The sequence below is a fragment of the Carex rostrata genome, chromosome 7 (assembly GCF_964058835.1).
Source record: "Carex rostrata chromosome 7, lpCarRost1.2, whole genome shotgun sequence".
Lineage (NCBI taxonomy): Eukaryota > Viridiplantae > Streptophyta > Magnoliopsida > Poales > Cyperaceae > Carex > Carex rostrata.
Genome location: NC_135924.1, coordinates 4,888,487 through 4,911,188, shown reverse-complemented (window position 1 = coordinate 4,911,188; position 22,702 = coordinate 4,888,487). Strand labels below are relative to the sequence as shown.

Below are 22,702 nucleotides of genomic sequence, written 5' to 3'. Positions count from 1 at the left end.
GTTTGAACTTTGAAAACAAAGATATAAAATATGAGATATAATGAGATATGAAAGACATAAAGTATTGGAACTCTCTCTATGAAAATATATGATAATAGAAAAAAATTATATATAAAAAGGGTTAAAATTGTTCATACATTTTTTTTTTTAAATATTGTGTTAATATAAGACTTGTTGTGTTAATATGTCTACCCTAATTTCATGAAGAATTTGCGGAAAGATTATTTAGTAGGATTTTAACGCTCGTCTTACTGAACTAATAATTGGCAGTGTATGCATGGTTCTCTTTCTATCTGCTTCTAAATACTGGGCCTATGTAGGCCCATATATAATTAGATATCATCAAATATATTATATGCCTTCATGGTTTTAGGTATTGGCCCAGTTAAAACAGGAAAGTTATTATTGTAAATGAATAGGGTCAAATTATCAAAAGTGTTTAAAAAAAAATTAAAAAGTGCACAAATATTTTTCAGAAAAATGCGTATGTCCTAAAGATTGTGTAAAGTCAAACGCTTGTTCATCATAATTGCATGGTAATTAGTTCAAAAGGACTGTAATGTCTAACATATCATTGTCAAATATATAAAAGAATTATAATAACTTTTTTCAGACTTGATTTTAATAAAAGGTTAAAAAAGAAATATTTTCTTCTATTACTTTCACTCTCTGTGTTTACTGTTTTCGTCCGTTTAAACAAAAAGAGCAAGAAAAATAAATATGTAGTGTGAGAGTACAAATTCATATTTCATTTTCATTAAATCTTCTAAACTACTCTCATACCTTATTTCTCATCTCGTTTCACGACCGGATTCACTTCTTCAACACCCGCTGCACTCTAACGACGATCAAATTTACTCACCATCGCGCTCCAATCGATATATTAATCACCTTTTGCCATCTCGCTTCATTATTGAATCTGCTTTTTCGACCGCCACTACACTCTAACAATGACCAGATCTATTCACCATCGCGCTCCAACCAAGATAGAGATTCAATGATCCAGATTCCGATAATACCACATTCTCAATTTCGATCGGCTCTGATCACTCCCCTCTTCGTCATTCTCTTTCCCGTTCGGAAAGGTAGAACCCAGAGGAGAATTAGGGTTTAGGGTTTGAATTAAGATTGAAGAGTAAAGTTTCAAACTAATCGATCTTTTGTGGACTGTGCATATATTTTTCCTTTTAGCACCACATTCTTTTTCAAAAGAATAGAGTTTTATTTAGTAGGTGAAATGTTTACTAATTATATATTAATGAAAAAATTACAAAATGAGAAACTATAAAAAAAAAAATCATTGGACCTACATGTCGGCAACAATGTCTTGCTCCGTACTATTGTTGGTCGGTTGTTGAAAAACCCAACTCGATCAACATAAAAAAATTATTTTTCTTTATCAAATTACTATTGATCAACATTAAAAGTTTTCGATTTAAACTTAACAGTTCGAGGTTTGAAGTACGCAATTTGCTCGAATTAAAAATAGCAAAAACGAGATAATAGGTAGAATTATGATCTTCTGTGAACATGACAGCGTGAATTATACGTAAAGGGTCACTCAACACTGTACAATCTTACCCGCTACACAGATAGGATGCAATGCTATATATACAAACAATCAAAACGGTTTTAAGTCTGTCAAACTCCGATAATCCCTCTTTTCCCTCGAATTGAAAATATAATAAAAGAAAACTCGAAAACAAAAGCAGCTCAAATATTATAATCACCTTTTTTTTTACCTCTTGGCGAAAACAGAGATACCAGGTACTTACACAAGATTTGTTTTTCCTTTATAATATATAATATATAAATTTAAAAAGTACACATCCATGTGATAGACGACAATGGTCTAAGCTTTACCATTTCGGTTCTCTTTTTTCGCCATTAAATTATTCTCTGTCGGCCAGTGGGCCCCATTTGCTGTGCTCTATTGTGGGTTTTCTTAACTTTCATATGTAATACCTAACCATTAATTAGAGGAATGGGTTTTGTTCTCAAATGGATTTCTGAGAGCGACATGTGATTGTCACTGACCTAGTACTTGATATTTCTTGATCTTGTTAAATCTCTAAAGGTATCTCTGTTTTTTTTCTCTAAAGGTTTGCATTTTGGGTTTTATTGATCTTTGCCCATTTTTGCATTTTCTTTGTTTTCATCCAAATGGCCACTAAATTTGACTATTTTGTGTGGTTTGTAGGGTATGATTTGGTTGATTTACTGTACTTGTTTTTATAAATTTTATGATTTGAAACAACTGAGGGTCTAAGAAGCTTTTCTCTCATGTTCATTGATTAGCTGTCTGCTATTATCAGAGACTACAGTGATAAACATTTATTATTTCCTTCACAAATTTCACGCGATCTACCCCCCTACCCCTCTATTTCAAAATATCTGAAGCATTAACTTCTTTGATTCAGGTTTCAGATCTTCTTTTCTATTTAACTTACTTCTATCTACTTCTCATTTTCAGGTAAAATGCCGAAAGACTACCCGAATTCGCCGAAAACACACCAATTGATTGAATCAAAGAAGCATCGAATAACATACATTCTAGCTGTATCAGGTCTCTGTCTAATTTTCTATATACTAGGTGCATGGCAAAACACCACCTTGCCGAAATCGGATTCGACCCAAACCATTTCAAAAGTTGAGTGTGAATCCAGACCTGTCACCACCGACCCTGTAGTACCATCTTTCTCACCCGCTAAAGGAACCCTAGATTTCGAGGCGCACCACCAGCTCAGCATAAATGAAACTGCTGCCTCAATCGAGAAATTCCCGGCATGTGCTTTAAATTTTAGTGAGTATACACCTTGCCAAGACCAGACCCGGGGCCGTAAATTTGAGAGAAACATGCTGGTGTACCGGGAGCGGCACTGTCCTGGTAAAGACCAACTGATAAGGTGCTTGATACCGGCACCTCCAAATTATAAGACCCCATTTAAGTGGCCTCAGTGCAGGGATTATGCCTGGTACGATAACATACCACACAAGGAGTTGAGTATTGAGAAGGCGGTACAAAATTGGATCCAGGTTGAAGGTGACCGGTTCAGGTTTCCTGGCGGTGGGACCATGTTCCCGCGTGGGGCCGATGCTTATATTGATGACATGAACGAGCTTATACCATTGACTGATGGTAGTATTAGAACTGCCGTCGATACTGGTTGTGGGGTAATTATTATTTTATTTTTTTTAAATTAAACTTTTGTGTTTACATGCAAAATCTTAGTTTTTATCTGCTGCATTTGAATTTTTAGCCATATACACAGAGAATGTAGAAACATTATAAAAAATAAAACGGTATAGATGACAAGAGATGGGCTAAGGTGCTTTACAAAGCACAGGCTCTCTTGTGCTTTATGCCCTTATCTCCGTTTCAAAAGTTCAAATAGTTGATCTGAACTGCTCAACATGATCTCCATATTAAAATGTTCTAGGAGACCAAATTTTACATATTTTGGAAATTTTTTACTATATTTTTAGAATTTTTGAAAATCACTTTTTGTCAGAAAATTATTGACCATCAGAAAACAATAATCTTCAAAAATTCTAAAAAAATAGTAAAATCAGTTCCAAAAAATGAAAAATTTGGTCTCCAAACACATTTTAATATGGAGATCATTTTTTAATTCTAGTTTTTTTGGGGAGAATTTTCTTTCATAAATCTTTATATTAATATTGTAGGTTGCTAGTTGGGGAGCTTATTTACTAAAAAGGAATGTTGTAACAATGTCATTTGCACCAAGAGACACACACGAGGCACAAGTACAATTTGCACTGGAGAGAGGTGTACCAGCAATGATTGGTATAATGGCTACACAACGTTTGCCATACCCGGCTCGGGCTTTTGATCTTGCTCACTGCTCGAGGTGTCTAATTCCTTGGTTCAAATATGGTATAACAACCCTTGTTTATCTCGCACATACTTATAATAGATCCTTCAATTTAATTCTCTCTCTATATATTAGTTGTCAAATGGTGCTTTACGAAGTAAAATGCAATGGTACTTTGTGCTGAAATCTTGATTTTTGAAATTCGAATAATTGATCATGGCTGCTTGATGTGATCTACACATTGAAATCTCGTTAGAAATCAAATTTAATACACTTAGATTCTTTTATTTTTCTTACAGATGGGAAGAAAACTTTTGTTGTTGGGTAATCAAAATATTTTAGACTGATGAATTTCTTCTTATCTAAAATAATGGTAAATTAAAATAAAATATAGTTTTCGACAAGGTTTCAATACGCAAATTGCATTAAGTGCCTCGGATTAATTGTTTGAATTCTAAAAATCAAGATCTGATCGCGAAGTACCAGTGCATTTTTAATTCATGAAGCACCGTAACTCAACTTTTCTCTATCTATACCTATATATGCACGTAAAAAAAATTTAAGTGCATATTGTTTTTTTCAAGTATGTATCTGTTAAAAGAAGAAAAAAGTCATGTTAGATTTTTAAAAATAAAATATTATATATTTATGCATAAAAATACAAAATATACATATATAAAAGACATCATATTGTAGATTTTTTCAAAAATTATGTTTTATCTTATGTGTGTCATACGGGACATTATACTTCATGCGGCGTAGATTAACTGGTATACCTATTTTGTCCAATAACAGGTATTGTGACATTAACTTGAGCTCAATTTAATATTTTCTTGGTGTTCTAAAAGTTTTTCTCAACCAAAGAGTTTTACCCCATCATTCAATTCGTAAATAACTTATATAAATTCTTCATAGCCCCTCTGATGTAGGTCACATCATTTACTCATATTTCACATGATTTATTTTAACATTGTTTATTACTTTATTTCAAATTCAAATTGCATAACAAATATGACATATTGTGAACAATCAGGCCTAGAAAAACACATTAATTATAACATTCAGAGCAGTGTCTTATCACTTGTTGAAAATAAAAGTTGAGTAATTTCAGGTGAAATTTACCCCTTTACCCTTCTGTTTATTTTGCTATCTAAATGTATAAATTACAGATCGGCATAGTTCCACCCTAGTAGTACCAAATAAGATGAAAAGGCTCTAAATGCTCTCTCAAGTCAACCTTTGGCAAAACAATTACACTTAACCCTAATCAATATTTTTTATTTTTTTTTTTTAAAAACTTGGCTGTGGAAACCTAATCAATATTTTATTTTGTGAAAACAGATGGATTGTACTTGATTGAGGTGGACAGGATCCTTCGTCCAGGAGGATACTGGGTGCTGTCGGGCCCACCGATCCACTGGAAAAAGTATTACCAGGGATGGGAGAGAACAAAGGAGGATTTGAAGGAGGAGCAGGATAGCATAGAGGACGTGGCGAATCGGCTTTGCTGGAAAAAGGTAGTCGAAAAGGAGGATCTTGCCGTGTGGCAAAAACCGTACAACCATGTGGAGTGCGTCAGAAACCGGAAAACCATCAAGACCCCACATATTTGCAAGAGTGATAATGCCGATGCCGCTTGGTATGTGTGTTATTTTTAAATGCTGGAATTCTTTTTTAATTGAATTTTTAGTGTTTCTTCGGTTGCTAATGAAGTTGAAAAGCACCAAATATGTCCTTAAATAATTCCTGTAAAATTTACCCGAATTGTCACTTCTTTCTCTCAAATTTACCAACAAAAAACAATGAGAGAACCTTGATTTACTAAATTTTTGATGAATATGGCAAAAGAGAGTTTATAGTTCATGCTTGTAAACTTGAATATGATGTATTTAATGCGGCATGACATTATGATAGAGAGATGCATGATACTTGCATAGTTTTTGGTGGAAATAATGTTTAAATTTTCACATGAAGATATTTTAAATTATACAAATGCGTGTCATAACAGGTACACCAAAATGGAAGCATGCATCACCCCGTTACCAGAAGTAAATGATGAAGATGAGGTGGCTGGAGGCACAGTTCCCAAATGGCCTGAGCGGGCCTTTGCAGTTCCACCAAGAATCTCTCGTGGGACCATCCCTGGCATAGATTCCAAGAAATTCGAAGAAGACAACAAGATGTGGATTGACCGCATATCACACTACAAAAAGATGATACCGCCTCTGCCTCAAGGCCGGTACCGCAACGTCATGGACATGAATGCAAACCTCGGTGGCTTTGCTGCAGCTGTGGATAAGTTCAATGTGTGGGTTATGAACGTGGTCCCCGCACACTCTGACAAGAACACGCTAGGTGTCATTTTTGAGAGAGGGTTCATAGGCACGTACCAGGATTGGTGCGAGGCATTCTCGACATACCCTAGAACCTATGACTTGATTCACGCTGATAATGTGTTCAGCATTTATCAAGACAGGTACGTATTTCGAATCTTAAATGCACACAAATTTAATTTTTATTTTATTCGAGCTGGGAACATTTGATAATTTCAAATCAATGCAGGTGTGACATAAGCTACATACTGTTAGAGATGGATAGGATATTGCGTCCCGAAGGAACAGTTTTAATTCGTGACACAGTAGATGTCTTAACAAAAGTTCAGACGATAACAAACGGGATGAGGTGGAAGAGTCAGATCATGGACCACGAGTCGGGTCCGTTCAACCCGGAGAAAATTCTGGTTGCGGTCAAGTCTTATTGGACCGCTGACGCCCCTGCAAAGCACTAGTAGTAACATATTTCCACTAGAAATTTTTGTTTCTCTTTTCCTTTTAGGCATAATATGCTGTTTATGTAATTGTTAGTTTCTTAATTAAGACAATTTTATTTATATATTTAAGTAATCTCTCTAAATTCTTTATCCCCATGTAGTGTTAGGATTGTATAAGCTGGTATCCTGATGGGGTTGATGTTTTGCTAAAATTGTACTGATACAGAAACTGTATTATTTTCTTTTACTATTTATTTAAGCTAGTTGAATCTTTGTTAAAATTGCACTGATACATAAACATTGTATTTTTATTTTTTTTATAAATACTATTTATTTAAGATAGTTGAATCTTTGGATTCCAGGAGGCATGAGGAGATGGGTTTTGGTGCCATGATGCCTAGTGGGCCCTGCCATTTTGTCTCTATTCGTTGATGAATCTCTCTGTTTTGTGTTCAGAGTGGGATAAGGACATAAGGTAGCTTTAATATTAATTCACCAGTATTAAATATTCTGACATTGATCGTCCTTTACTGTTTCTATAGTGCGCTCTGGGCAGGTCGGTGAAAAAAAAAATCGTATATCAAAAAAAAAAAACTGTGACTAACTAAATCGCGATTTGATCATGACATTTGATGTGATTATAATAATGGAATAGTCTTAGAAATTTTTTCATAAACCATAATTAATTAAATTAATTTTAACAAAGCAGCATTATTAATTATTTTTTATTTTTTTTACAAAAACCATTAGGACCGAATTTCAATTCGGTCTCCAAATTTGACTTTTTTGGAGATTCGGTCTCCACATTTTTCTCTGTTTTGGCTTTGCATGAACACCTTGTATTTCTGTGATTATGTTTTCCCCCTGTTTCTGTCAGAGACAGCCCCCTGTTTCAAAATAAAGGGAGATCAAATTTTCAATTCGGTCCAGAAAAAAGTAAAATGTAGAGACCGAATTGGAGATTCGGTCCTTATGATTTTTGTAAAAAACAATAATCATGCTGTTTTGCTAAAATTAATTGAATTAATTATAGTTTATAAAAAAAAATTCTATATCACTTATAGTCACACCATGGACCTTTTTTAAAAAAAAAAAAATAGAATCAAATTTAAAAGTTTCAACGAAGCAAAGCAAGTATATTGAATTTTGTTTTTATGAAAACAGCTTTACCAATCCTGTGGATTGATGGTGGCGGTTTACAATGCTGACAGTAAGTATGGTGGAGCAATTAAATGCATTTACATTCCCACCGATCCACATAATTAGTGAAGCTATTTTTTTAAAAATAAAATCTAGCGTGTTTGTTTCGTTCAAATATTTAAATTTAATGCTATTTAAAAAAAAAATCCCACACCATGAGGTTAACTGATCACATTTAATTATATATTTATGATTATAAGTTACTTCATATAAAAATGCTAAAAAATAAGAAAATTTGTAAAATATTAAATTAAGATAGAGATACAATGTTAGACAAATTGATTACGTGATGTCACGTGTCATTTTTGATTGAAATGAGATACGTCACAGAGTACACAAATCACGTTACATGCTCGACACATGACGTGCCATGAGAAATTGACACATGACGTGCCATGAGGAATTAATAACGACGTGACTAATTTTTTTTATTGGAGTAGGGTCCAGGTCGAATTGTATTATTTTTTAAAAGAAAAAAAAAGTAAGACTGTATTATTTTTTCAAACCATAAGATTGATACTAATAAAACAAATCTATACATCAAGAGCTCTAATTTTAAATTGAATCTGTTTAGTTTATTGATAACAACGTAACTAATTTTCTTCACTAGAGCAGGATCTGATCTTATTATCTATATTTTTAAAGAAAAAAAAAATAAGACTATATTATTTTTTCAACCGTAAGGTTGATACTAATAAAACAAGAGGAGGGTTCAAATGCCTCAATTTTTGGTGCCTCCACCATGCCTCCACTTTTTAAAACTTTAATAACTCAAAATTTAAAATTTAAAAGTCAAAATAAAACCCTTAGATGTGAACTATGTTATTTTCTCTATGTGCTTATAAAAAATCATCATATTTTAATTTTGTTTTTATGTGAATCAATAAGTTCAAAAATCAACGTCTAGAAATTATCCACATTAATGTGTTTTTTACAAGCTCTTGATGACAATCAAAATAAAATTGAAATGTCATAATTTTTTACACGTGCATAAATAAAATGACGTAGATCATATCCAACGGTTTTATTTTGACTTTTAAATTTTAAATTTTAAATTATTAAAAATTTTAAAAATAGAGACATGATGGAGGCACAAAAAAATGGAGAACCCTACTCATAAAACAAATATATACAACAAGGGTTCTCGGAATTTTAAATTGGATCGATTCTATAATACAATCTGTAGTGGTTCACTTATCCATTAGTTAAAATTTTGAAATGGAATGAGAACCAACCGGTACACTATGCAAACAATCACAGTCAAACCCCAGATGATGGTTACTTGCTACACAAATTATTGCTGGTATCCGCCTCACAAGATCCAGTGTTCATTTTAGACAAATATTTGCCTAAACTGGCCCAATTTCTGTTCTCTTGTACTGCCTAAAGAGGCCTGAAATTAATAACTTGTGTACCGGGCCTTGCACCTACATTTTTGGGTACACAAAATTAAAATCTATATATCAGGCTCAATGACCGTATCCGTTTCCGGTACTAAATCTCATTTTATTTTATTTTTTTTATATAAAAATTAAAATTCAAGTCATCTAACTATGTAATATTCACAAAAAAGATTTCATCCAAACCTATAACTTTTCACACATATAACATTATTTTTGTGACTAGACTAAAACTAGATTGGTTCTTGGTACTAAACCTCATGTTAGATATCCATTTTGATCACATCTCCAATCCCCTCCTCTCTCTTCTTGGATGTAGCGAGAATAGCGAGAATAGTGCTGTTCCGATCCATCCAAACATACTTAGGAATAGCGAGAATAGTGTTGTTCTCGCTGTTCTCGTTATTCCTACAAAAAGTTGGAATAGCAAACGTACTCTCTCAAATGTTCAATCGTTGTTATCGCTATTCTAAATATTCAATCCAAACAACATTCCGAATAGCTCCGAATAGTGCTATTCTTAAATAGTAGCTATTCTAGCTATTCTTAATCTACTATTCTCAACAGTAGCTATTTTCTAGTGCATCCAAACGTATCAATGATCAAGTTTGGGAGCAGACCCTAAAGGAACCGGAAAAAAAAATGATTCCTTCTGTAAGATCGCAATATGAATACTATCCATCTAATATTCTATATTATTTCCACACATTACCAACGACATTTCTCAAGTTTGGCAGGTGAAGGGGCCACCAAGGGTGCAAATCTTTGTGTGGTTGTTGTTGGAAGACAAAATTGTTACAGAGGATAACTTGGTCAGCAAAGGATGGATACTGGTAAATAATTGTGTAATGTGTAAAAGGAAAGCAAAATCAGCCAACCACCTCTTTCACCAGTGTCATATTGCACAAAAAGTAAAGAGAGAGATCATGAATGTAATACCAGAACTCAGACAGTGTCACAATCTCAGGGCAACGCACTATAGCTGGTGCCTTCTATACTCTCATATGCTTTGTTATATGGCGAGAAAGATGCAGAAGAATTTTCAAGGAGGAAAATATAATGTTGTTATGTATGTGGGCTTGATTCTAGGAGTATGTGGGGGTGGCAGGGGGGCGGCAGCCCCTTGTGAGCGGTGTCTGAGGCTACGAAGCCCGGAGAATTTTATTTTCAGAGAAGTCAATTGCATGAAAATCCTTTAACCGACGGTCCAGATTAGTCAAATTACCCATTAAGATATGCGGTCCAGATTAATCCGTTTTTCGCACCCTTTCAGTGGGTTTTGTATTTTATATATGCATTAAATCTCTCTGTAATTTGTTGTAACTGACTTTGAAAATAGTGGATTTTGTTTGGTGAGCAGTCGTGGGTTTTCTTCCCCTAGAGAGTTTTCCACGTAAAATCTGTATGTTCTGTTTGTGATTTTTTTTTTCAATTTTTCTTCTTTCTGTGTTGTATGATTGCTCTCTGGTATTCAAATTCTCAACAAATGTCACTCATACTGACAGAGATAGCTGCAGAATGTAGAAGCTGGTTTTCATATTTCAAGCAGTAAAGGCAGCAAAATGGAAAAGAGATCCCCAAACAATAGGCATAAGATTAATTGCCTCTGTTATTTAACTTATCTGTACTTCTAGGATTACTTGTTTTTCATTCTTAAATTAATTTTCTATTTTTTTTTTAAACTTGACACATCTTGTGTCCATTTAATGGAATCTGAAGACTGAAGACTAGACTTTCACATTTCTTCTTAAAAAAAATATTCTATATTATTTTTATATAATTTCAAAAAATAAACAATTATGTCTGTGAGTACCGAGATTTTTCATTTTAGCTGATTCGAGCGAAGAAGAGATGATCAAATCAAATTTGATCCCGATATTTGATCTAGACTGTTTAATATGTGTTGAGATTTACTCATCCGATTTAAATTTACAGAACAATTTATAATTTAAATTTTTTATATAAATCTCAACACGGATCGAATGACTCAAATCAGAAATCATACCGAATTTTTTATGATTCCATTTGGATATATCCCCGCTCCCATTATTTAAAATGTAATTAATACTTACGTGTAAAACATTGTGTAATAATCAAGTTTTAATTAACTGGAAATTATTGATACATTGGTACATTTTTGTGAAATCAAGTTTTAACTCAATTCTTTTGCAAAAAAAAAAAAAATTCATGAAATGAATATTCAAATGATTAAATGCAAATGCCTTTATTGACATATATCTCTATGACTGCTGCTAAGTGCGAATTTGAAATTATATTTGTCTAACCCTAATTTGAGACGTGTTTGACCAAATAAAAAAATATATCTTTTATTGTTCCGTACATAACTGAGAAAAATATTATTCCGTACACAATTGAGAAAATTCTGTGAAAGATAAGCTTTTGCTATTTAATAGGTTAGAAGAATATGGCAATATTTACTTTTTCAAGAGTATATTCTAAGGTACATCCTAATAATATTCTTGTCATTTTTAGTGGAATTTTTGTGCTTCACATTTTTTAATTGATTTGAAACTTTCTTTGCAACTTTAGAATAATCTACATGCGTCATCCAAAAATTCTATGATTTTATTGCCGAAATTTTTATTTATAGCATAATAAAAAATTAACCAAAACATCCTTGTTTGATGGGAATTTGAATTTTATTCATACCGCTAAATTATTTAGTGGTCCCAAAGAATGAAACATCTAATTGGCCATGCAGTCTCAGCCTAGGAGCCTCCAAATAAAATAATGATCTTTTTTTTTTTTTTTGACACAGAGAACAAGTAAGGTTTAATAGGTTTTTGTCTTTTAGTTTTTTTTTTCTCAACCCAAACAGACCTGACTTCAACTCAACTAGATGATTTTTATTGTTATGTTAATTAAAATTTTGTAAAAAAAAAAAAAAAAAAAAAAAACGAATCGCTATTTCATTTGAAGGACCTAGACTGGAGCCGCAGGGTCAATTGACGCTCTCAATCTTTGGAGCCGCTAAATGGTTTGGCAGCTTGGGTGAATTTTGAATTCTTATCAAAGTAGAGTGTTTTGGTTTATTTTTTTTGTGAATATGGTAGAAATAAAAATTTCGAATTTTATTGTTTGGTCCTTGAAATGTTATTAATTTATGCAAAATTAAAATTGTCGTAATTAGTTAAAAAGATAAGAAAAAATATTTTAGCATCCATATAAATATATATGATGTCAGCTTATCTAATTTGTAGTGTGACATCAAGAGGGAATTTTTGTGCCAATATTATATGGAGAAGTTTTCATCAAATTTGGAACCGAAATAAATACAGAAAATAAATACTTAAATTTTAAAAAAAAAATCCACCTCAAAACAAGTGAAATTAAGAATGTCACATGACAACTTCCATATTTAGCATCTTTGCCGTTGTAACGAAGAAATGGTGTGTTCTAAATTAGACCGTTTGATCTGAATCAGAACCAATCCGAGCTACTCACGAGAGTGCTTTAAGATTCGTTCAAAATATAAAGTACGAGCCAGATTCAAACTCACCATCTAAAGTCATTTTGATACTCATATTGGAGAATTTTTTTTTTAGCTATAGAAAATATTAAAAAGAAAGAGTACTGCTAAATTTTTATATATAGAATCGGTAAAATTTCTACCGATCTTTCGTAAAAATTCCACCGATTCAAAATATTTGTTTTCTTTTTGCACATGTATGCATGCATTCAGATTTTCTGTGGTTCCGTTATTTATGAGTCTATGATAAACCCACAAAAAAAATTATATATATGATTAAATCTGCAAAAAAATTTCTAATATTTCTTTCCATAAAAATTCAGCGGTACTATTTATGTTTTTCTATCTTCTTTTTTGATATTTTCTATAAATAAAAAATTATCCTCAAATTGACTGTTGGGTCCCGGTCGGTGTAAATTTCAATTTCTTTTCTTAGTGGATTCACTTTTATTTGTAAGAAATTTCTTTGAGCTCCTTTTGATTTAAGAAGAATTTGAGCATAAATGATGATGATGATGTCTGCCAATAATACCTCACTAAATCAAGGAAAAAAATTGGATTAATTGGGTAACTTTTTAATAAAGGGTATTAGACTAATGGAAAGATATAGACCTATATTTTATTTGTAGGGTTGCAATTGGCGTGAATTGAACGGTCGAATGGACACGCCTATTTATTCTAATTAAAGCTAGAATTTAGAAGGATTTGGTTTATAATAAATTGACTTGTAGTCTACACAAAAAGAACTTTAGGTTCAAAGTCCTTATATTTTAGGGAGCTGATATTCATACAGTATTTTTTTTTAGTTTTTTTACAAATTATTATTTTCAGACCATTGAATTTTGTACTCATCTCAGTAAATAATAAATTAATTAAAAAAATATAATATTGTAAGTAGCATAAATTTATTGTGGAAGTATCACCACCCTGCATTTTATAGTCAAAGTCAATGAAAATATGATATCATCTCTTTATGTTTGTTTTCAATAATTTCTTGCTTTCTTTAGAAATATTTTTATAAAGCGGATCCTATAAAAATAAAACAAAAACAGCAAAATATTTACCTACTATTTAAAAGGAATCACTAAAAATAATTTGATTTTTTAGGCTCCATTTTGATACTATTAATTTTTTGTCGGATTATAACTAGCTGGAAGAAAAAATATATATATATAAAGATAGAAGGATAACTTTTATAATCACTCTCACAAGTCACAACCAATAATAATTATTCTCTTATCCAATTTTTTTGTATCTAATCAAACATAATATTCAAAATTAAAATTATAGAACATCATGAGACAAAATTTTGCTAAAGAGCAAGGCCCTTTAACATGATCTCAATTCTCATCCTTTTTTTTGTTTATTTTCTAAATCGATTTTTTTTTAAATAAAATAAAATGAATCACGGGTCACTATTTGCAGCCATGACCCATGGTAACGGTCACTGTTTCCAGTTTCCACTATAAAAAAAAAAAAAAAAAAAATGGAAGTTGGTGAAATATTTTTGGGGTGATTGGTGGCAAAGTGGCAATCACGACCCAAATTTAGGGTCGAATTTGAAAATGGAGCGTTATTTCTAGTGGCGCCAAGAGAGAACTCGTTCTTTTTGTTGTTACCGTTGGAATAAAAATATTAGATATTGAGAGAGCTAATTTAGTTTTAAACAATCTACAATCAACAGAGAACAAAATTATGTGACTGAATCTGATGTGCTGCATGAAACCAAATTAGCTTTGTCAGTACTTTTGCCAGTTGTCAAGACAAATTCTATACAAAGTATTTGTGAATTGGTGAATTTTATAAATAACTTTTTGAAAAAATTTATAATTTTTTTGAATAATTTGGTATTACGTGGACGTAATAGGTCCTAATTAACAAAAATAACTTTTTAATCTCATGATTTTTTTTTAAAATTACGTGTCAGAGGAAAGTGGGCTAGATAGTAAATAGCGATTTTTTTTTCAAAATTAACCAAATGTTTCTTGGAGACTTTATATTATTTAAATTAATTATATTAGAAAATTTCAGTCAATCCTTATTCACACAAATATATCTCCTTTAAAACATATTCGAAATTAATATTTTAAGTCATCAAATATTTGTAATCATTAATTATTATCATAATTAATAGTGTAAATAAAAATATTAAACTTTTTACTGATAATCTTTAATCAATATTTAGAACTTTTATATATTTTTTATGTTATATTTATTCTATTTCATATTTGATAGTCCTTATCTTAAGGGGAGTGCTATTTTAAGGTCAACAATTGTAATATTGAGAGCTAAGAGAAAGTTTTCTCTCTGAATATCTATTTTACCCTTAGACTCATCTCTTTTACATCTATCTCATTAATTGAGATTAATAAAGAAAATGATTAATAAGGAAGTTACATGAGCTGTTCCTTCAATTGATAGTTTTTTTTAGTGAAATTGTTTCGTTGGTTTCTTTCCTTTATTATTTCATTTTAGAATGAAATCTTTTGCTAATCTCAGTTAATGGAAACAAGATCTTGTTGATTTTTTTTATATGTCATTTAATAAAAATTCTAATAATAATTATTTCAAATTTAATTTTGAATTAGCGTCAGGATTCATAGAAAATAAATGTATTGTTACTTTTTTCTTTATTTGCAAATTACTGACATTTTCATTTAGAATAATCTGATCATTTATTATTATAAAAAATATATATCATATATAAGGATATTGTGTAGAGTGTACACGGATTGGATACAAATGGATAGTAATCGAATTGTATGTGTATCCGTTATAATTTATCTGATATAGAGCAAAATAATTTCATTCTCAAATAACCCGATTTTGTACTCCCGCCGGCACTCGTTGAGTAGATAAAGCATTCAACTGGCATGTTTTCTTAGTCTTGTTGTAGTATTCAGCGTAGGTAATTAAGTTTAGGCGACCAAAAGAATTTCATTTTCAAAAAGATAATAAAAGAAATAAATAAAAAAGAACCAACAAAAGGATATCACTCAAAATAAATTTTAATTGGCCGTGGAACTTCCTTATTAACCATTTCCTTTATAAACTTTCTTAATTAATGAGACAGATGTAAGAGAGAGGAGTTAAAGGGTAAAGTTGGTATTTAGAGAGAAAATTTTCTCTCAGCTCTCAATATTACAATTGTTGACCTCAAAATAGCACTCCCCTATCTTAATTTTAAAATTGTATTATTTTTATAATAAAGTGAAAGATAACTATTCTAGAAAAAGTTTTAGAAGAACTGAATAATTTAACAAATTAAAAAGAACGAGATATCATGCTCATAACTCATAAGATATGAATCCCATATGATTTACCATTTTATTAAACAAATTCAACGGCTATAAAAAAATTAAATCCATCAAAAATTACCTGAATGATATATATTACGAGAACTATACAAGTGCCTCATATATCAACTATTTTAATTGCACTGTATTTTTTATTTTATTTTATTTGAACATAAATTCAATCTGGCCGGACTTATTAGCCAAGTCATAATTGGCCTCACATATAATTCGTCAAGTCGTTTTCTGCTAGGTTTTTATAAACCTTCATTTGTTGTTGAATAAAAAAAAAAATAGAGAGAATTATGTCTTCTCTCAAAATTTTAATCTCAATTATTTTATATTTGAGGGTGTTTTATAATTAGTCTTCCTTGACACGAAATGTGATTTTGTGGCAGCAATTTACTTCTTCAATGTTTGACCATTTCTGTTTTAAATTTCTGTTAAAGTATTCTCTGGGTAAATATTTTAACAGAGTAATTTTGGTTTCATGCAGCGCACAAACATGTGCAGCCCTGTTTTGATTCTATAGTCAGTGCGCTGCATGGAGGCAAATCTACTCTGTTAATATCTTTACCCTATTCTATGCTCTGTTCCTGTTAAGCCATAGAATATGGATTGAATTGTGCAAAACGCCAAAACCTGTTCAATTTGAATGTTTCCAATTAGAAGTCAACTTAGTAAATTAAATGTTCTGCACCGTTCGATTAGATCTGACGGCTGAAATAGATTGACCGAACCAGCCGTGTTAGCCGGGTATTAAATATGGAATAATTAAATATTCCCGAGTAATTAGCGCCCCAAATAAAAAAATTGCAAATTATAACAAAATCTAGTCATATTAATTGTCTAAATTGTTTACCTAACAATATTTCAATCTAATTTATAATACAGTTGATTTTTTTGTGCATTAATTATTTTGTTCTCGGTGTAATATATATTTTTTTCCATGTGTGTTATGCATTACACTTCCACACGAAAAAATAAAAAAATAGGAAAATAAAAGATAAAATATTTATTATTTAGGAAATAATATTTTTTCTTGGTTCTCAATCACTGAAAAGATATGACTTTTTAAGTTTCTATATTTAATATTTTCATCATGCCCCCCACAAATCTGGAAAATTATCCTGAGACCAAAAAAAAAAAAAAATCAATAACTATTATTCACATTTTGACGAACATAGATATAAATAAATTGAAGAACCTAAACATATTCTATTAAATTATAGATGAGATAAAAACATCCATACACTAAAAAACACACTAATAATTAACCAAATTTATAAAAAGAAAACAGCTAACAATTGCTGCTCTTTACATTTCTTTTTCGTCATAATCAATAACTCATCAACCAATTAAAACATTTAAAAAAAAATCAAGCACCAAAGCATCCCACAAAATATGGCACATGATGGTGTGATCCATGGTGATGCCTTTCTCCGGAAGCTTCGGCAATCTCGCGATCGATTATCGCCTCGATCTGTTTAAATTGGTCCACTGGACATGGGATAACAATTGCACCTTTCTGTTCAAAGCCAAATTCTTTCTCTGCCTCAGCTAACATCGCCATGAACATAGGGTGCTTAAAGTGATCCACCGGCACAACAAACCGTTTCTTTTCTTCCCCCTCCATACCGACCCGAACCGTTACAAACCCTTTTGGCGGCATTGAGCGGCGGTTAAAACTGTTAAAGCTAATCAATTGATGATGATGATGGGAATGGGAAGAAGATTCTTCTTTCATGGAAAAAAAAATACTAGAAAAGCTGTAGAAAATTGGGAAAAAGAAAGAAAGAAGGAAACTTTGAGCGCTTTTTTTTAGGATGAGTTAGAGAGAGAAAGGCCAAGGATCAGAGCTGGAAATGGTGAGGCGAAAAATGGTGAGAGAAGATTCACAAAGAGAGAGGGGCACGTTGGACATGATTTTTTTGATAAGATGAGATGAGATGAGAGATGAACAAAGGGATTGGGAAAAGAGAGGTTGGTGGGTTTATATAGCTCCCTTATCGGACTTTGGATGTAATATTCCTTCGGATCTTATTTCCTTGTGCGTTGCTTTGAAGGTAAGCAAGGAGATAATAACGCTTTGAATCGGCTATTTATTGTCACCTGGAAGTTTACGTCTGTTTACCAAACTCAGTAGCGTGCTTGTAAATAAATACATGTGAAAAATTGGGTAAATATATCAACAGACTAGTCTTTACTTCGTGCAGCGCACTAACCATTTGCAGCGCTGCTTTCATTCTATAGACCGTGCGCTGCACGAAGTCAAAACTACTCTGTTCAAATATTTACCCGAAAAATTGATACGTATAATATGACGACACCTTGCGGCTTTCCAGAAGAGACTGGGTTCAGACTTTAGGGTAAAATTTTTAACAGAGTAGTTTTGACTTCATACAAGGTACAAACCATTTGCAACGCTGTTTTGATTCTACAGTATGTGCGCTGCATGAAACCAAAACTACTCTGTTTTTATCACAGCGGTGTTACGCAGGCGTTGACTACACCAGATCAATCAAAAATAATCGGTCCCACATGTCAGTGAGCGTAGATTAGGTTAAACAGCAAAACTACACGGTCTACACCGCGTTCTGGAGGTAGCGTGCATCATCACGCTGATGCACAGGTGGGACCCTTTTCATTTAACACGTGGCTGACTCTCTATGCCACGTAATTGCCTCTCACAAGAGTTTTGGCCGCAGGGGGTTAAGGTTTTAACAGAGTAGTTTTGGCGTTATGCAGCGCAGGCACTATACAACCAATATAGCATTGCATATGATGATATGATCCGTGCATTGCAAGAAGCCAAAACTGCTCCATTAAAATCTTTACCCGGCCTTAGGCTAATTTTACTTTTTAAAAATAATTTTCGACTAATTTCATAACATCCTTGATTTATACAATTCATTTTAATTTTAGTTATAAATTTGGAACTGCAATCATTAAAAAATCTTTAATTACGCCTAACCAGAAATATATAATTTGGCACTGTAGTCATTAGGAAATTGGATTGTAATTATTAGGAATCTTTATGTTTAATTCGAAATAAATAAAGAGGAGGGATCCAATTACACCTTTTTTGGTGACACTAAATTACACTCTCGATTTTCAAAGTTTTCAAAGTTCAAATAGTCGATCCAAACCGTTCAGCATAATGGATGTATTAAAATGTGCTTGCAGATCAAATTTTACATTTTTTGGATTTTTTTTACTATTTATTAAGTGTTTAACAAAATTGCTATATTCAAACCATTGAATTTTTGTACCCATTTTAAAGATAGAGAGAGAGAATAGCTAATATCAAAACGTTTGTTCTTAGGTCGTGAAACAAATGTTTTGGTTTTTATAATTTAAAGTCCAAACAGTCGATCTAAACTGTTCAACATTCAATCTATATTAAAATGTGCTTGGAGACCAAATGTTACATTTTTTAAAACTTTCTTACTATTTATTAAGCCAGTTTTAAAAGAGGAGGGTTCAAATGCCTCCATGTTTTTGTGCCTCCATCATGCCTCTATCTCTCTCCATCATTTTCAAAGTTCAAACAGTCGATCCGAACCGCTCAACCTAACCTCCATACTAAAATATGTTTGGAGACCAAATTTTATATTTTTAGGAATTTTTTTACTATTTTTTTAGATAGGTACAAAATCAGTAAATCTGAACCATCTAAAAGCAGTATTTTTGTACCTATCTAAAAAAATTCCTAAAAATATAAAATTTGGTCTCCAAACATATTTTAGTATGGAGGTTAGGTTGAGCGGTTCGGATCGACTGTTTGAACTTTGAAAATGATGGAGAGAGATGGAGGCATGATGGAGGCACAAAAACATGGAGGCATTTGAACCCTCCTCATTTTAAAATCATTGTTTGAACTGATTTAGAAAACTTTCATTGTTTATTAAAATCAGTAATTATAAAACTGACTTAATAAATAGTAAACAAATTCAAAAAATATATAAAATTTGATCTCCAAGCCAATTCAAAAAACTGACTTGATAAATAGTAAACAAATTCAAAAAATATAAAAAAAATTTAATATAGAGATGATCGCATCTAATTTTTTGGATTGACTTTTTGAATTTTGAAAATTGAAAAACCAATTAATTGCACCACTGCTCGGAACAAATATTTTGATATTATTCAATCTCTCTCTCCCTCTCTCATATATATATAGTAAGGCTACCATGTTTTGCAAATTAAAATGGGTGTTTTAATTTGCGCTCATATCTCTGGTTTCAAAGTTCAAAACGTCGATTCGAACCGTTCAAGTTGATATCCATATTAAATTGTGCTTGGAGACCAAATTTTATATTTTTTTTGAAATTTTTTTACTATTTTTGTAGAATTTTTCAAAATCAGTGTTTTTCAGAAAATTATGGACCATCAAAAACAGTGATTTTCAAAAATTCTAAAAAAAATAGTAAAAATTTTCTAAAAAATATATAATTTGGTCTCCAAGCACAATTTAATATGGATATCAACTTGAACGACTCAGATCGACGTTTTAAATTTTGAAACTAGAGATATGAGCGCAAATTAAAATACTCACTTTAATTTGCAAAGCATGGTAGTCTTACTATATATATATAATTAAAAATAGTAAAATGTCATTTTTTTAATAATTTTTTTGTGTGAAGTTACGAGAGGTATGTAACCCTCGTCTTTATATATATATATATATATATATATAATACGCCCATTTCATTTGCATGAAATCATCAGTTTTAATTACAAGTACCCATGGTCACATATCATGCAACTACACAGGTATGCCCAATTGTAAAACAAAACAAAATATAAAAGCTCTACGCTTAATGTTCCACCAAAATACAGTAATTGCAAACTTAGTCCCTAAAATTAAGTCACTGAAAGGGCTAAGGTAAGTACTAGAGCCAACCACGGAATCAATACACAAAAGGTACGTTGCTTCATCTTTTATGCAGTTGGAAATCCAGCATCCCCACCATCTGTCAGCATTAAAATTGGCTGAGCTGCGGCTCCACCTGGAACAGCTGCTGTTTGAAATCTATATATGTTTGAAATCTAGAGACGTTCAAATGACAGATCTCTAAACTTACAACAACAAAAAAAACAAAAGCAAAAAACACGTATCACGTTATCCGTATCCAGATAACATTATTGAAGGGAGGGGGTCAAGGAAGAGATAAAATATTGTACCTGGGCTTTAACAAAAAAAAATTGTTAAAAAAAAAGGTTTTGTGGGTCCCGTATGTCATGAAAAAGCACGTCATGAATTAATTGAGAAAAATGAAAATGCATGTCATGATAACTGTTTAAGTGATGAATATTTAAAATCGGCAGCTTTGTTTGTTGGGCACTTGGTCGGTGCCAAAAGGTACGGGATTCATCACAAAGCAAAATAAAAATGACAAGAAATATATATATCTACCTGTTTAATAATTACAAATATATCTTGCTCTAATAACCGACCTGATCATGTGCATTAAAAACAAAATACTATATCTATCACAATATATATACTGGATATATTGTTTCCTCATGAACAGTAGATAAGTAGATAAGAAATATTGATTCGCTTCCATAAAAAAAATCACATTTTTCTTTTATTTATTTTATTAAAAGCGATGATATCATTAGAATTTTGATTTATTTAATGACATCCTTGTACCAGTTTGTCCAATCTAATATTTATTCAACAAGACATGTACAGATAATATATATATTTTGTCATTAGCTTATCGGATACAATAAGAGTAGAAAAAAAAATGTTAACTTAAACAAGTACAAATATGAAAATGCTCCATCGATACTATGAAATCATCTATATCCTAAAAATTTATTAGATATTAATTACAGCTGTATAGAAATTACGGACCTTAAAATTTCTAAACCCTTCAATTTCAGAAATTACGTTTTCAAATTTAAAAAACTTTATATATTCCTATAATTAAATTAACAATCACAACATCATACTAAAAATATATATAATTTATGAGATAAAAATGCTCTTATATATCATTTATTAATTCTATATAAATGGTTAGTAAAAAAAATGTAAAATTAACCATTAACAACTGCCTGCCTGAGGCTACCCTACCCGGGTAACTGCCTGCTGCCTGAGGCTACCCCAGATCTGATAAAATGAGAATCCGGGTCAAATTTTGTTGCGTGAACCTGACCATACCCGTTACCCGTTACCCGTAACCCGTTAGCATCTTAAAAAGAACGGCTCTAGCTCTACGTGTTGGCACGAGAAAGGTAAAGAGAGAGGGTATGAATGTGATCTGTGCAACCTAACCTACCAAGGCTAAGTGTTGATTACCGTTGCTTTAACCTTAAATAATTAAGTATTCAATTAATTAGAATAATAGACCGACAACCTTACAAACATATTCATTCTTGGTTAAATATGGACAGACCTCCTAAGTCAAATGATACAATTTATTTTTTAAAGGTTTGCCAGCTTGACATGAGGTGTGAAGAAAATTATATATGTTACTATTTATTTCCTTTCTGTAGTTTTCACCTCTAGTCAAAGATGTATACAGTATACAATAAATTATAACAAGAGGTTGGTTATTATCAAAATATTTGTTTCCGAATCATGGTGCAACTAGTTGGTTTTTCGATTTTTAAAGTTCAAAATAGTCCATTTAAACCGTTAGATGTGATATGTATATTAAAATGTGCTTGAAGACCAAATTATTTTTTATTTTATTTTT

The 22,702-nt window shown here is 31.6% G+C and overlaps 1 protein-coding gene across 2 annotated transcripts; it reads left to right on the top strand.

The window, feature by feature from the left end:
- The first annotated feature begins 1,702 nt into the window (after positions 1–1,702).
- On the top strand, positions 1,703–6,887 carry LOC144556605 (putative methyltransferase PMT17). 2 transcript variants are annotated; one of them, XM_078304986.1, is made up of 6 exons: positions 1,703–1,767; positions 2,474–3,174; positions 3,688–3,898; positions 5,178–5,475; positions 5,845–6,312; positions 6,399–6,887. In XM_078304986.1, the coding sequence occupies exons 2-6, from the start codon at positions 2,479–2,481 to the stop codon at positions 6,622–6,624; spliced, it is 1,899 nt and encodes a 632-aa protein (XP_078161112.1). In that variant the 5' UTR covers positions 1,703–1,767; positions 2,474–2,478; the 3' UTR covers positions 6,625–6,887. The 2 variants fall into 2 exon arrangements, with proteins under 2 accessions (XP_078161112.1, XP_078161111.1); XM_078304985.1 differs by lacking the exon at positions 1,703–1,767 and adding an exon at positions 1,896–2,077.
- The last annotated feature ends 15,815 nt before the right edge of the window (positions 6,888–22,702 follow it).